Consider the following 17,578-nt stretch of genomic DNA (forward strand, 5'->3'; position numbering starts at 1 on the left):
AGTTTAAATGCTTCAATCCGTCCTTACGGCTTAGGCTGACTTTGATGTGATATTATCAGGAATTATTATCATGATTATATACTATATTATTATATATATCATAGTCTATATTATACACTCCCTGATATTATTATTAGTTTTTTTAAACTAGCTAGCACCTAGATCTAATCTGCTTGGCGCCTACAGTAAAATATGGGCAACGACTGAGAAATGTTCATCTGCTACGCCCATCGGCGATGCATTCAAGAGAATGAAAAAAAAACATCGTCGTTTATTTCCAGCACAAAGAATTCAATGCCACAAGAAACACGGTAAACGGTATAGGCATCGACTGCCAAACGCAGTGGCACGCCTAGCTAAGATCTTTGTCAGCGCGGGGGGCACTAGGGGGGCCTTTACATTTCGTGGCGGTAAGCCCACAATATCATAACTTTTCTTCTGGTATTATGTTACTGTTCTCTAACGCGCATTGTTTTTAGATTCAATTTTTTTTTCATGAAAGCCTTTGAATTGTCAGTGGGGGGCACCTGAGGGGGCACAGAAAAAATTTGTGGGGGGCTCGTGCCTTTCCCCCCCCCCCCCCCGGGCCCCCCGTAGCTACGCCCCTGTGCAAAACAGAAGCAAAACTGGGAGAAAAACTATCGAAGAGAAATGTGCCGTTTGGGGAAATGCATCCTCTGTCATCAATGATAGGAGCTGACACACAGTGGACGGTTGGGTGTGTATTGCACCCGCGGGCACGCAGTTGCATTCATTAGTTCAGGCGTCGCCCCACGTCAACGTAAATTATCGAGACAGGCGAAAGCTATACATAACGAGTAGACAACACGCTCTTCTGGTGTACGATCGACGCTTTGCTTACTCTCCATACTAGATATACAAAATATATACGATATATACATATATATATATATATATATATATATATATATATATATATGTGTGTGTGGGCGGTGCGTGCGTGTGTGTGTGTGTGGCACCTGCGTGCGCTGCGTGCGTGGCGTGCGTAGCGCGCGCCGTGTGGTGTAGGTTGAGACCTGAGAGCGAAAAGACGAGAGAGTGTTGTGTGTGTACCATTACGCCCATGCTGCATGGCTGCTACGTATAATTTTGGCGTAGCAGCGCCAATTCAAAACATTCACTTTTTCTTCTGCCGGGGCGCCGAGATAACGCCCGGCGGTGTTTGCTTTCAATAAGATTGTGTTGACCGTCGTTGGGAAAATGACCGTTTATTTACCGCGTATATAAACGGCACTGTCACGAATGATGGTAAACTTTCTTTGGTAGAGATTCTGCACTGTCGTAAATTATATTATTTTTATTCATTTCGATATACAGCTCGTATGATTTTCGTAAATGTTCTTTCTTTTTCGCCGTCGCAGGGCCGTATAGCCTTTGCGGGGGGGATGGGGCAGCAGCTGCCTAATAGCGATGTTTCGATTCGAAATAAATAAATTAACTAACAAGTGTAAATAATCTATGATAAGTCTAAACCGTCGTTTGCTCATTCATGAATCCCCAATCAACGGACCCACTCCCGCCACAACTACACGCGTTGACTAGGGAACCGTTATATACGGCTACTCCTCCCTCGTCCCTATACCCAACCGAATGACGAGATCTAGCCCCCACACCCGAGGGATTTTCTACTGCGCTTATACACAGCTCCTATAACGTATAGCGTTTTTAGCAACCTTCTTTTTTCGATACGCATCTATTACACATCTCGAGCCGTGGTGTGTGATCTGAAATGCAAACTATATAGTCATCGCATCACAATCTGTTTATGTAGTTTACTTCTAGGTGCGCATATTGCGTCATGCCGGTTGAAATCGCAAGTAGAGTACAATATCGCGCAACAATTATTCTTCTTATTATTAATGGCCTTTATAGTTAACGACAACAGATCACGAGACATTCCCGCGATTTTGTATTCTAATCACATCAATGAAGACTTTTGCAAGCTTACGAATAAGTAAGCATGCAAACGTCCATCGTACACGCCAGGAAAAGCGGTTTTGGTCTACTCGTTATGGTTACTTTTCCCTGTCGATCGATCCATTTACGATGAGTCGTGCGACCCTAGAACCATGAATGCAACCGCTGTTCCGCTGGGTGCAGTTGACACTCCACCGTCCATCTGTGTGTCACTCTGATTCATTGATGACAGATGCATTCCCCAACGGCACATTCTTCTTCGATGCTTTTTTCCCAGTTTTGCCTTTGTTTTTGGCAATCGATCCTACCGTTTAACATATTTTCTTGTGGCATTGGAATTCTTGCTGCATGGGAAATAAACGACGTGTTTTTTTCGATCTCATGAAATCAATCGCGATTGGCGCGACAGAACATTTCTCTCGTTTGCCATATTACTGGTTAGGCCACAGATCAGATCTAGCTGCTAGCTAGTTTCAAAAACTAATATAATATCAGCGATCTCAGTGTATAATATAGACATATATATATATATAGTCATAATCATGATAATATATCCTGATAATATCACATCAAAGTCACCTAAAGCCGTAAGGACGGGTATGAACATTTAAACTGTCTGCCACCCTTAACAATACATAACGACTAAGCCATGCATATCACCATGATATCACCAATTCTCGCCCCGCCCTGTAATTGCGGCTTACTTAAAGGTACCTGATATATATATATTATTATATATATATACTATATATATTTATATACATATATACATATATATATATATATATTCTAAGAGCTAATAATACCTAAATAATATTATATATAGATAACCTAATATAGCGCTAATATAGGTACCTAATAATATGGTATATATGTATATGCGGGCACTCGCCATACATATATATACAAAATATATTACTACGATATATATATATATATACATAATATATAATATATATATATATGTGCGTGGCTTGTGTGTGTGTGTGTGTGTGTGTGTGGTGTTGTGGTGTGTTCGTGCCGTTTGTCGTGGCGCGCGCGCGCGCGCGTGCGTGCGTCCAGGCGTAGCTGCGTGGCTGCGTGTGTGATGTGTCGTGTGTGTGTGGTGTTGTGGTTGTGTGTGTGGGCCTGTGTGTTGTGAGAGAGAGAGAGTGGATGTGTGTTGCTTGAACCATACGCATGTGCATGGCGTGCTACGGTTATAATTTTGGTAGCATCGCAATTTCAAACATTTCCTTTTCTTTCTGCGGGGCGCCGAGATAACGCCGCGGTCGTGTTTGTTATCATAAGTTGCTTGTTGACCGTCGCTGTGAAAATACCTTATTTACGCGTATATAACGGATAATGAGATTATACGAACGGGAGGCGGGTAATCTGTACCTATGCGGCGTCAGGAAGCTCTGCTATAGGGTCACACAAAACGGTGGCTATATAAGTATACCCGTGTAGCACATTAGTTCTACACAGGTCATGCGCAGGGGCGTACCTACGGAGAATAGCGCCGTATGGCAAGCACTGCAAATTGCCCCCTGTCAAACATCTGACACCATCTTTTAGATAGTTTTTACTATAATAAGACAGCGGGCGTAGCCAGCCAAAAGCGTGTGTTTAGGGGGTGGGAGGGGGGGGCGTTCTTGATGCGACGGCCTGTGCCGATTTTTCATATATAAACAAAACTATAGGATGATATTTTCATACTATGAGGCATATGGCGGGAAGCCGCCTCGTCCTCCGCCCAGAAAATTTTTGAAAATTTTAGGCTCAGGTGCCGATTTCCCAGCACTTTGAAATAGTATTTTTAGACATGAAACTAATCGTTTTTGCTAGTAACTTTTCGCCACATAACTGACGTCACTGGCACCCGATTATTTCGAGAAAAATCAGTTTAAACTTCCATCTCAATTTAGCTGTCATTGATTTGCTAAAATGATTTAAAACTAATTTAGTGACGGTCACAATTGACCGGTTTAAACGGTTAAGTTTATGAAAATAGATAAAAACTTTCAAATAATGCTAAACTTAATATTTTCTCACTTTCATTTCTAACAATACTGCGGGAATCATGACATTAGACGTTGTACTGAATAATATCCTGTAATTAATAGTCTTTAAACTTCTCGTGGAACTAGTTTTCATTATGATTAAGAATACCGTAGAACAATGTAGCAGATAGCTCCAGAACTTTTTTATTTTGTACTAATCTGGCAGTGCTTGAAACTCTCACTTCATGACACTCATGGTTAGTGCGGAATATCGCTAATCGGACCATTTCGAGGATTGATTGTTACATTAGCTATACAACATGTCCTACACAGGCCTCGTGTTGTTTGCTTCGTTACTGTATGCGATCTGCGACCTTTGCTTTAATTATGTCCAGAGAATTTGTCATCCGAACTGCACTTGTTATGCGTACATGTTTGTGACTCCACTCACTAAAATAATAATATGGCTACTGCACTGTGAGATGAATGTGTGCTTCACGAAGGCCTGCGAAGCAATCGATAATTGAGGATCGTACGAAACTTTTCATTGCTTGCTAATTTGTTAATTTGTCTAATTATTAATTGTGTCTTCAATTTTTCGAACCACAACCGCCTATTGTCTGACTTTAATAAAAGCTGCCTCAGTGCGCCCCCTCAAGTGGCGCCAAGGCGCCGTGGCTACTGCATTACCTTAGTTACACACTGGTTATATTGCACTGTGTGCAGAGTAGTATAGAGCTAGCTGGGGTGTTGTGTTTGTGAGCGCTACATGGCGGCTAGAGGCTAGCCGGGGTGTGGTTGTTGTAAGGCGTTACACGTGGTAGACTACGCTGGGGCTTGTGTTGTCGAAACGGCTACACGGGTAGAAGCTAGCTTGGGGTGTGGTTGTTGTAAGGGGTACACGGGTAGAGCTAGCCGGGCTGCTGGTGTTGTAAGGGCTACATGGGTAGAGCTAAGCCGGAGGTGTGATTGTTGTACAGGGCTACACGGAGTAGAGCTAGCTGAGGGTGTTGTTGTTGTAGGTTAAACGCGGTAGAGCTTAGCTGGGGCTGTGGTTGCTTTGTAAGGCGCTACACGGGTTATGAGCTAGCCGGGTGTGGTGTTTGTCAAAGGGTCACGGGATACTAGTCGTGGGGGTTGTACGCACGGGCTTTAGCTGCCGGTGGTGTGGTGTTGTAAGGGGTACACGGGTAGAGCTGTAGCCGCGAGGTGTGTTGTTTAAGGGGCTACACGGGGTAGAGCTAGGCGGGTGTGATTGTTGTAAGGGCTACACGGGCATCTAGCTGCGGGTGTGAGTTGTTTGTAAGAGCGGTTACAACGGCGTAGAAGGCTAGCGGGGTGTGGTTGTTGTAAGGGCTTACACGGGGTAGGAGCTAGCTGGGCGGTGTGGTTGTTGTAAGGGCTACACGGGTAGAGCTAGCTACGGGTGTGGCTTGTTGTAAGCGCTAACACCGGCTTAGAGCTAGCCGTGGGGGTCTGTTGGTTGTTGTAACGGGTAACAGCCGGTGTGGTGAAGGCTACCGTAGAGCAGCCGGGGTTGTGGTTGTTGTAAGGGTTTACACGGGTAGAGCTAGCTGGGTGTGGTTTGTTGTAAGGGCTACATGGGTTAGACTAGCCGGGCGTGTGATCTGTTGCTAAGGCGGCTACACGGGTAGAGCTAGCCGCTGGGTGTGGTTGTTTGTAAGCGGCTACACGGGTAGAGCTAGCCGGGGTGTGGTTGTTGTAAGCCGCTACATGGTGTAGAGCTAGCCGGGGGTGTATTGTTTGTTAAGGGCTACACGGGTAGAGCTAGCCGGGGTGTGATTGTTGCTAGGGCTACCACGGGCTTAGAGCTAAGCCGGGGTTGTGTGTTTGTAAGGAGCCTACATGCGGTAGAGCTAGCTGGGTGTGGTGTTGCTTAAGCTACATGGGTAGAGCTGCCGGCGGTGTGATTGTTTAAGGGCTACACGGCGTATAGCTACGCGGGTGTGTTGTTGTAGGGCTACCACGGGGTAGAGCTAGCTGCGGGTGCTGATTTTGTTGCTAAGGGCTTTACCACGGGTGTAGAGCTAGCCGGGGTGTGGTTGTTGTAAGGGCTACACGGGTAGAGCTAGCTGGGCGTGTGCGTTGTGTAAGGGCTACACGCGCACGCTAGAGCCTACTGGGGTGTGGTTTGGGTAAAGCGGCTACACGCGGCTTAGAGCTAGCCGAGGTGCTGATTGGTGTAGCTACATGGGTAGAGTAGCTGGGTGTGGATTGTTGTAAGGCCTACACGGCGCTAGCAAGCTAGCCGCGCCGGTGTGGTTGTGGTAAGGGCTACACGGGTAGAAGCTAGCGGGTGTGCTGTGCATTTGTAAGGGTTTACACGGGTAGAGTCAGCTGAGGCTGTGCGTCGTTTGTAATGGGTTACACGGGTAGAGCTAGCCGGGTGTGTGGTTGTGATGTCTAAGGGCTACACGAGTTAGCAGCTAGCCGGCGGTGTGCGTTCGGTGTAAGTGCGCTACACGGGCTAGAGACTAGCTGCGGTGCTGGTTGTTGTAAGGGCTACACGAGTAAGTAGCCGCGGGTTGTGCTCGTTTTGTAAAGCGCGTTACACGGTTGAGCTTAGCTGGCGGGTGTGGTTGTCTGTACAAGGGCCTTCTACACGGCGTAAGAGCTAGCTGGGCGGTGTGGTCTGTTGTAAGGGCTACACGGGTAGAGCTAGCCGGCGGTAGTGCCGTTGTTGTAAGGCGTACACGGCGTAGAGCTAGCTGGGTTCGTGGTCGTTTTGCTGTAAAAAAAAGGGCACTACACGGGTAGAGCTTAGCCGGGGGTGTGCCTGTTGGTTGCTAAGGGCACTACACGAGCTAGAGCTAGCCGGGGTGCTGGTTGTTTTAAGCCCGGCTACACGGGTAGAGCCTGCTCGAGGGATGCTGTGTGGTGTAAGGGCTACCACGGCGTTAGAGCTAGCGGGGTGTGCGTTGTTGCTAAGGGCTACAACGGGAGCAGCTAGCCGGGGTGTCAGGGTGTGTAAGGGCCCTACACCCGCGGTTAGAGCTAGCTGGGCGTGTGGTTGTTGAAGGGCTACACGCGGTAGAGCCTAGCCGCCGGGGTGGTGATTGTTGTAAGGCGCTACACGCGTTAGAGCTAGCGGGCGTGTGGTTGTGTAATGCGCTTAACGCGGTCTAGAGCTATGCCGGGGTGTGGTGTGGTAAGGCGCATACCATGGGTATAGAGCTAGCCGGGAGTGTGATTGTTGTAAGGGCTACACGGGTTAGAGCTAGCCGGGTGTGTGGTTGTTGTAAGGCGCTTACACGGCGGGTAGAGCTAGCTGCGGTGTGTGGTTGTTGGTAAGGGCTACACGAGGTAGAGCTAGCTGCGGGTTGTGGTTGTTGTAAGGGCTACATGGGTAGAGCTAGCCAGCGTGGCGTTCAGTTCGACCAACAGCCTATTTAAGTGCTTTCATGAGAAGCAGTTACATAGCTCTCCCGAACGCTCGCTTTTTAGTAGGTGATCAGATAAACAAATTGTAGGTGTATTTGTTGACGGATCCAGGGTGGGATGATTCATGTACGATCGGGGGAACCCACTCTAGATCTTCCGGTGGCATGCTAGATCGCACTTTCGCAAAGTCGCAAACTCAACAAGTGTCTTTGAACACACATATCCGTTCTATAGAGGTGATTCTCCCGTTTAACTGCAGTTCCGGGTATACGCTAGACGCGCCCGTTCTAGACAGGTGTCCGTTCTATGGAGGTGTCCGCTAACACAGTGTTGACTGTACTTTCTATAAATTGTCGCATGAATCGGTCAGCAATCGCTTCTTTTTCACCGCTCATAATACTAATATATCCCATCTGTATCTATATATCCAAGTTATGTATATATATTAACTATTTACAGATTTGCAAACATGGCGTTGACTGGACGCCGAAAGAAATTCATTATCCAAAATGCCGTCGATGACGATGTCAATAATCGACCTTTGTTCGGACTGTCGGACTTCCAACGTCGGAAACTGTCGTACTATTATACTCTCATCGGTGAGTATATCTGTCGAGAGTATTTCGCCGAAAATTCCCATATGTGAAATATTCACACGAGAAATGTCTAACGACAGCAAGAGAATCGAAGAACGCGAACGCGGGGAGGTAGGGCGGAGAGGTTAGTCACACTAAGAGAACCTGCATTCATACTTGCAAGTTTTACGTTGCGACCATGGTTGGACATCATATTCATAGGAAATCATTTTTATCGCGGTGAAAATAATTCAACCACGATTAAATTATAGCCGTTTTTACCCAATCGGAAGCCTTGTCACACACAATTTTTACTACGGCAAAAATAATTATTTCTGAGTATACGATGACCAACCATATACGTCTGGGTGGCTTTATCATCCATCACCTGGTTACACTCTCACAACTAACAGAGTTGTGTGGTTATAGGTCTTGAACGAAAATCCATGTTCCCTATTCGTTTCAGATATGGACAGCGACGGGAGAATCACGAGGAACGATATTATAAAGTTCACAGAGGTAACAGGCCGACGCAACGTAGCGTAAGAGACTGACGCAGAGTAGCGTAAGAGGCTGACGCAAAGTAGTGTAAGAGACTAATGCAAAGTAGTGTAAGAGACTGACGCAGAGTAGCGTAAGCTACTGAAGCAGAGTAGTGTAAGAGACTGACGCAAAGTAGTGTAAGAGACTGACGCAAAGTAATGTAAGAGACTGACGCAGAGTAGTATAAGAGACTGACGCAGAGTAGTGTAAAAGACTGACGCAGAGTGTAAGAGTGGCCCATACGATTGTAAGCGAGTGACGTAGACACGTATAAAAGAGTGACGCAGACACGTATGAAAGAGTGACGCAGACGTATAAGAGAGTGACGCAGACATTTATAAGAGATTGACGCAGAATAGCGTAAGATACCGACGCAAACTAGTCTGCAAATTGACCCAGCCATGTTCCTGTAAACTCCTTACAACGATATATAAAACTTTCGCCATAACTACCATGCTCTATATTTATCGTCATAGTAGATGGTATGACTACTTACTGATTTAACCTTTTTTCAGAAACAATTAACGTTCGCACGCACGTCGGACGACAGCGTTCTATACGATTTAACTTTCGATATCAACTTGAGCTTTTATGAGAGCATATGCGCCAAAGTAGGCTCGAATGGTTTGTTTATCATTATATTATTATTATTATTATTATGATTATTGTTGTTATTATTATTGCTGCTGTTGTTAATGTTATTGTTGTCGTCGTCGTCATTAATAATTTAATGACTCCATCCTATAATATAATAAAGACATATATTAATAATATCGTATCTTAAAGGAATATGATCAAATGGACTAGCCTTCACCGTGGAATGACAATGGGGGTGTTTTCTGCCGGGTTTAGCGTTCTAATAACACGCGTATTCGCGCAGATGTTAACAGCTTTTATACACTAATATATGTGGATTATATTATAAGCTGTTAACATCTGCGCGAATTCGCGTGTTATTAGAACGCTAAACCCGGCGGAAAATACCCCCATTGTCATTCCACGGTGAAGGCTAGTCCATTTGATCATATTCCTTTTAGACAAGGATTTATCATTAAAACATCTATTCTAACTTCATGGTCTTTGCTTCATTCTGTCGTCCGTCAGCCATTACATGCGAGGACTGGTTAGACGTTTGGGCGGTACTCATGAAAAAATGCTCATCTCTGAGAGACTTCCCTTACTGGGTTTCACAGCACTGCAAACTCTTCTTCGAGATAATGGACAAAGATAGTGAGTATACGACAGTGGAGATCTTGTATTATGTATTGAGATGTGGGAATCGTATGGAGATCTCTCTCTCTCTCTCTCTCTCTCTCTCTCTCTCTCTCTCTGCTCTCTCTCTCTCTCTCGCACTCTCTCTAGCTCTCTCCTCTCTCTCTTTCTCCTCACTGCTCTCTCTCTCATCTCTCTCTCTCTCTCTCCTCTCTCGCACTCCTCCTCCTCTCTCTCTCTCTCTTTCTTCTCTCTCTCTCTCTATCTCTCTCTCTCTCTCTCTCATCTCTCTCTCTTCTCTCTCTTTCTCTCTCTCTCTCGCTCTCATCGTCTTCTCTCTCTCTCTCTCACTCTGCCCTCTCTCTCTCTCTCTCGTCGCTTTCTCTACCTCGCCCACACTCTTTCTGCGCCTCTATCTTTTCTCTTAATCTCCATCGTCTCTCTCTCCTCCTCCTCCTCCGGCCCCGTTCTCTCTCGTCGCTCGCCGGCTCTCTTTCGCTTATCCACTCGCCCCTTCTCCTCGATTATGTTCTCTCCTGCTCGCTCGCTTCCCCTTCTCTCTCTCTCTCTCTCTCTCTCTCTCTCTCTCTCTCTCATCTCTTCTCCGCTCGCACACCCCCGTCTCTCTGTTACTCATGCTCTTCCTTCCTCTCTCCTCCCTGACTCTTGCCACTCAATCTATATGATGAAATATACGTATAATGTTTACTTAATTATTTAAAGGAGATGGGAAGCTAACTAAATCTGAGTTTAAAGACTATTATCGGGGCTGTTATTGGCATGGACCAGCGTATGTCGATGAACAGAGTGGAAAGGGATTTAACCAGATGACAGCCGTGAGTATGGCCATATGGTTGTTGCACATACACTTCACCGTAAATTATGTCGGTTAGTTACTAATTATTCATTCACAATATATATCCGTTTTATTTAGTTAATAATAACACGCCTACATGACGGTTTTAATTATTACATAATATAGTCTTAAAATACACCTGACTGTTCACTGGTCACTACTGATTATGTATTTTATTTTAACTACTGCGTTCACTGGTCAACTACCGATTATTTATTATTTTAATTTTTATTTAGTTATTAACATGTAAACATACGCGCGCGTACGGCGGCCGCACACACACACACACACGCGCGCACGCACGCACGCACGCACCACACACCCACACACACACACACACACACACACACACACACACACACACACACACACGCACGCACACACACGCACACACACACATACATACACGCGCGCGCACGCACACACATACACACACACGCACACTCGCACACGCACACGCACACACACACAACACACACACACACACACACACACACACACACACACACACACACATACACACACACATGCATGCACACACTCACGCACGCGCGTTTAATCATTGCGCGGGGAATTGTTTTATGCAGTCCGGAAAGTATCCCATGGACATGGACAACTTTTGTATGAACTTTGCCAACTTCATTATCGGAAAGGATTCTTACGGCCCAGGAGAATATATCTTTGGAGTCTTCGACATCGGAAAGCCTAGAGGTACTTACAATAATCGCTTCGCCGCAGACAAATGTGTCGCGATTGTCTCGGTCATACAGATTACAGACCGTATAATATGTCAAAGGAGGATGAAATCCGCTATGGCGTATACATATAGTATAGTATACATATAAAGAGTAGGGAATGAAAACAAATGCGTTTCAATTCACACCGGTATAAACAATGCACATCTTCACCTGGTATAAGTACTATATTATGCAATATTTAAATGTACATTCGGCCTTGTGTTCTACCTAGATTACTCGGCATTCTCTAATACTCTGCAAAGCTTTCAGACCAAACAATTAGACGTATTGTGCATATTGTATCTATACACATTGTACGTGTAAGATAAAGGGGAACAAGAGAGAGGGAGAAAAAGAGAGCCAGAGACGGAGACAGAGCGAGAGTTAGGGAGAGAGCCAGGGAGAGAGAGAGAATTTTGGTGTCGTACTTGACTCGCACGCGATCTCAAATATCCTCTCTGTTATGAATTATAGCGTATTTAAATCAGAACAAGACTAAGCACTGCTACTGCTATATACATATGTATTTTTCAGAACCATTTAAGATTGTTTATCCCGTTGAAGCATTGGATGTGGAGGAGACGGACTACTCGGGAGAGAGTAATAATATATCCAGGTAATACAATTTCATATTATATATATATATATATCAGGAGTAGATAATAGGGTTCCCTATTATAATTCCCTATTATCTACTCCTGATAATAAATATATATATATATATAATATATATATACATATATACACACGCACGTTCGCACCCACTCGCACGCACGCACACAAACACACTTGCACACACACGTACACGCACACGCACGCCACACACGCACGCACGCACGCACGCACGCACGCACGCACGACACACACATACACACACGCGCGCCACACACACACACACGTCCATACATACATTCATATATGTTGACGGTTCAACGATGATGAATCGACATTACAGGTTCACGCTCAAAGCCGTTGCCAACACAGTGATGATCGGGAATATGTTCAAATTGCGGGCGACTGATAAAGGTGAAGACGTGGAGAGGGCGACCTCGCCTCCACCGAAAGTCATACCACAAGTTCCGCGCCCGCCGTGTGTTCCGCAAATCTGTTCCGAAATGTAGACGTCATTGCATTTAAGGCTAATATATATATATATATATATATATATATATATATATATATATATATATATATATATATATATATATATATATATATTATATATATAGATATTTGTGTATACTGGGAGTCCCCGGGTTGCGAACTCGATTGGTTACGAAATATCGGTCGTACGTGGAGCTATCGGAAGACATATACACTCGTAACAGTGAGACTGACTGAGCTCGTATCGGTATGTGTTGTACATATCAGACCTATAACACCATTGTGTAGTTTTATGATTAGCTATTCACAATAAATTGTTTAGTAGTTTGTTTAATCATCCCTGGGTATATACGTAAGAGAGCTGCGTTCGTAATGCGTAATGCGTAATTCGGAAATTCCCTGCATATATATATATATATAGATATTATATTATATTATATTACTATATAAAATCCTTCAAAAAATTACGAAAAAGTATTAAAAGTATTACACGATCATCGTGTGGTTAGTGAAATAAAAGAAACCCGCTTCGATATGAAAATTTGGAAAAAACATACCGCTTTAAATTTTGCTATAGAAAAGAGCTTTGCGGTCACTAACGATGGAATAGTGAAATCCGACAGCAATAACGACCGCGAGATTAAAAGAAAACACAGAATTTACCTGTTGCAATATGAAATATCTGCCGCCCCTAATGTATTTGGTTTCTTGTATGTGAGCGCTACCCGTGACACATTTACGAGCAAAATTAAAAACGGAATTCCTCTCGTTTCATCCTACCCTACGACCAGAAAAGCATGCCGCTATTGCACAGCTGAACTGATGCAAACTACGGGTAGTATGCCGGTGTTACATAGCTGAAGTAAACTAAGCTACTATAAGAAATACCTTGTATTTGAGCTTGTCGCTATATAGTATAGCTGAACTAAACCAAGCTACGGTAAGAAATATCTTGTATTTGAGTATGCCGTTATAGTATAGCTGAACTAAACCAAGCTACGGTAAGAAATATCTTGTATTTGAGTATGCTGGTAGAGCATAGCTGAAAACGTGGAGAGCGCACAATGCTACATGTGAAAACCATGGGTAAAGTTCATCTAGATCAGGGGTGCTTAACCTGTGGTCCATGGACCCCTTTGGGGTCCGTGAACCAAACGCATAAAAAATTATCGTGTTTATTTGCTTATCTGAATTTTTCTGGAGAGGGGTCCGTAACTTTCACCAGATTCTCGAAGGGGTCCGCGACTCAAAAAAGGGCTAAGAACCACTGATCTATAGGTGCATAGAAGTGTAGATAGTAGGACACGATAGTTTCGTATACCGAGGACGGTTACCTATCGATAAATAACCGTTATGTAAATCTAACGCTAAATAAACAATGTTATTTAGATACGAGGCTAAACAAAGAAACGTTAAATTAGATGTGAAAATATAAAATAATTAGATCCGAGCTTAAATAAACAAATAATAGTCAGTACAGGATTAAATAACTGCATGTAATTTACTCGTGATTAGATCTTGGATCATATATAGCATAGCGCTGTTTTTCGTGAATGCTTTAGTAAAACTAGGATTTATAAAACTTAATGATGCGTGCATACATAACAATTATAACAGAATTGTAATGAATTGTAAGGAGCCGTCTCCTGATGTCTGACAGCTATACAGATAATAAATTCTGTTTTGTTTATGAGTACCAAACATACATTGACATCCTATCTTAAACATATATACGTGTATGTATATATATCAAAATGAGTCTGTATTAATCTATTAATCATTGCTTGTGTTTTAGATACCATTAATAAAAAATAAAATAATAATAAACTAAACGTTCGCCTTCGTATGAATAAAATGAGTAGGGTTAACTAACATATTTTAATAATTCAATAGGTATATTTATTGCTCGTAATTTTTTTAGTCACGCAAACTGAGCGACACTAGCTTATTGATAGATTATACAATTTTCAGGGCGGACGCAAGCACGCCTCACAGATGCAATGAATGCACACAAGTGAAAACGTGTTTTCGGGTTTAGACACGTGTGTGTCACATCCTCGGCCGAAGGGGGGGGGGCACCGCAGGGAACTCCCGCACTGGGCGCGTGCGTCCAGCACTGTGTGTATTATGAAACGAAACCAGGACCACACTGCGCCAGGCTAGCTATAACAATAGGGGGATGGAGCGCGTGATTCGTTTTCGGTTATTAGCGTCAGTAATACTCACAGACATATACTCATAACCTATACACGGGAACACGGCACCCCCGTCCTGTCGAAATCGATAGTTATATGTATATATATGCAATACAAGTCGCTTGAAAAACCTATGCAGGTTACTGTATTTACGACGGGACTAAAAACTGTTATTTGCTGTAGAAACGTACGGAATTCCGAGCCTCTACAGGTCAACTACCAACCTCGTTACTTGCGTTATCACAATCAGTCGCCACCTGGCGGGGGGATGGTGCGAATTCAGAACTATAATTACGCATACTATTTTGGTGACAGCCCCATTTTTACACGTTTCACGAATGACGCTACTGCAAATAACAACATACATCCTCTTGATATGTAGAAAACAAAACCTTTAAAAATGCGCGCGAACACCTAAACATATTTAGATGTAATCTTTTTGGATTTTTAAAAAATATATTCCGCGTACCGCATTGAAGCAAATTCGTGTAAATTCAGTCGTATGCGTCGCACGCAGGCGAGATTTCAGTGTGCAATTAACCGTCGCATGGTGTTCACGCACAAGTTTGAGTAGGAACAGAACACGTTCTAAAACAAACCAGGTTTACCGATTAAATCAGGCTTGGCGAAACTGGCGAACTGGCGGCTGGTGGTATGAAAAAGTACATATCACGTATAAAATAGAAAAACACAGTAAACAATATTGCAGTATGTATATGACAATTCACTTCAGAAAGTATTTTTGTTATTTAACCTCAAGTGCATTGTACGTGGTTTTAATTTTGAAGCCAATAATGGCGTGCCCTACTCAATTATTCCCCAAGACATCGTTTTAAAACCTATTAATCTCTAAAATAACCTGCCGATCATCTCTCTGACAGTGCCAAAGGTAAATAATAATACCCTTGCAATTCCCATGAAGCTGACAGCCCAAACATCAGCCGGTACTCTATATAATCGAGACCTGACAACAGTGCTTACACCAGGCGAAAGTATTGCTTCTCCTTCTAACTTACAGTCTTCCCTTAATCTCACGTTCAATTCTATATACGTGAACGCATTCTTCACACTCGGGGTGTATCGCATTCGCCTATGTACAGCGTAGATATACAGTACTATATCAATCCTATAAGTAGTATAGTATCGGATAGTAAAGCGACAAGTAACGTCATTAACAATGCGCTCTTATAGTACGTTTAGTATTCTTCACGAGTATTTTTTTGAGTTTGCGCAATGCCGACCACAGAGATCACGTTACGTCTACGTCTGCCTACGGGTCGTATATATAAAACACAGGGAAATACTCTATAAAATAAGCGCCAGCGCGTACAACTTTGCTGGCAACAATCTGCGCATCAGAAAAATACGTGATATCCGCCGCCTTTAACTATGTAGGTAAGATAAATAGTAGATAATGACATCGCTAATGTTATCAGGAGTGAATAATGATAATAATGATTTAGAAAATCAATTATCATTCACTCCTGATATTATCTATACTCGGTGCGATAGATATCTCCAATATGAAAACATAATAATTATATAATGCTTCTGCCGTGACTACCTACCTGCCTAATAAATACACAGCTGGTAATATCGTGGACGTACGTGCGTACGCTATACGTACACGCCGCATACAGCAATTTTAACATTTTAATAAGCTCTTTAATAAGCTCTCTGTACGCAATTAATGTAACATTATTTTACACATTTGTTTAAAGAATTTTGCCGAAATTGATTATTGCTTTTAATGCAGAAATAAAATCAATAAATGATAATTGAGCTTATTGTCGTTGTCCTGATAAATGTGAGCACTATACTACCTCACCACACATATATATACTCCTTACTGCAGACTCCCTCCAGACCATCGCCATGGCAACGCCGTGTTTTTATTTAACTCTAAGATGAGCTCCAACTCTTAAAGAGGCAAAAGCTAACGCAATCCCGTAGCATGCTAATCCAACGATAAAGAAATACCTCTCTTACTATATATATGGAAATAGCCGCTAGCAATACTTATAAGTCAACACAATACTGTATACGCCATATTTTTTGCGTACAGATATTTTCGCGAATTCAGACTTGACGGACAATTTCACGAGTGGTTAATTTCGCGGTCGGTGAATTATGAATTATTCGGTATGAATTATTCGCGTGTTGTTACTTTCGCGGTCAGGGAAATTCGCGAAAATTAAACCACCGCGAAATATACAGCCTACAGTATAACACAACATTTGCGCGAAAGTACACAAACGACATGTGTTGTTTTCTTTCCCTGGGTAAATTGTGAATTCCTTCCATTGAGCTCACATATTCATAAATTATATACATTTTTCAATTAAATCACTGCAACTTCAACTAATTTACAAGCAATTATAAATAAATCAAACTTTTCGGATATATTCATTCCATACGTCCATGTACATTTCACATTGTTATTAAAATTAAATGTACGGAAAAACTCCATCAAAAGATTTATATTTGCTCTGTTCCACTGATTATTCTCACATTGATGAAGACTGCTTGCACAGCATGCATGTAGACATTATCCAAACTTTATAAATATATAGTAATAAATCAGTTTAAAAAAATTTAAATAAAATAATTAAATAAAAATACAAAAATATGTACTCAGCATGAGTCATCTAACATTACTTTTAAATGTGTTTTGAACCATAGGATTCAAGTGTTATGACACAGTATTTCGTTAATTTATAAAACAGTATTATTTGAAAAGTCATGAAATGGTGTAAAAGTAATCAATTGAGGATATAATGATTAATTTAATCAGGTTAATTCCTAAATTGATTGAAACCCAATTTAATCATTTTAAATATTAAATCAATTAATAATTGTTGTTAAAAATTATTAGTATGGAATTTTCCATTGGAGTAATTCAGCTAATAATACAAATTTTTTGATTGTTTAAGTGTTTTGAAGCAGTGATTGTTTAAGTGTGTGGAGCCACATCGCTCCCTCCATATATATATATATATATATATATATATATATATATATATATATATATATA

General features: G+C 42.5%; 1 protein-coding gene across 1 annotated transcript in view; it reads left to right on the top strand.

The window, feature by feature from the left end:
* The window catches only part of LOC106821171, a 22,843-nt gene extending 10,477 nt beyond the window's left edge, over positions 1-12,366 (top strand). Inside the window, exons 2-9 of the mRNA XM_014825864.1 lie at positions 7,782-7,921; positions 8,364-8,416; positions 8,956-9,064; positions 9,545-9,670; positions 10,376-10,488; positions 11,096-11,219; positions 11,780-11,861; positions 12,201-12,366. Coding sequence (XP_014681350.1) covers positions 7,792-7,921; positions 8,364-8,416; positions 8,956-9,064; positions 9,545-9,670; positions 10,376-10,488; positions 11,096-11,219; positions 11,780-11,861; positions 12,201-12,366 — 903 coding nt within the window. The 5' untranslated portion in view covers positions 7,782-7,791. The remainder of the gene's footprint in view (positions 1-7,781; positions 7,922-8,363; positions 8,417-8,955; positions 9,065-9,544; positions 9,671-10,375; positions 10,489-11,095; positions 11,220-11,779; positions 11,862-12,200) is intronic.
* Positions 12,367-17,578: the final 5,212 nt, after the last annotated feature.

The sequence above is a fragment of the Priapulus caudatus genome, unplaced genomic scaffold (assembly GCF_000485595.1).
Source record: "Priapulus caudatus unplaced genomic scaffold, Priapulus_caudatus-5.0.1 Scaffold62, whole genome shotgun sequence".
In the NCBI taxonomy this organism is placed as follows: domain Eukaryota; kingdom Metazoa; phylum Priapulida; class Priapulimorpha; order Priapulimorphida; family Priapulidae; genus Priapulus; species Priapulus caudatus.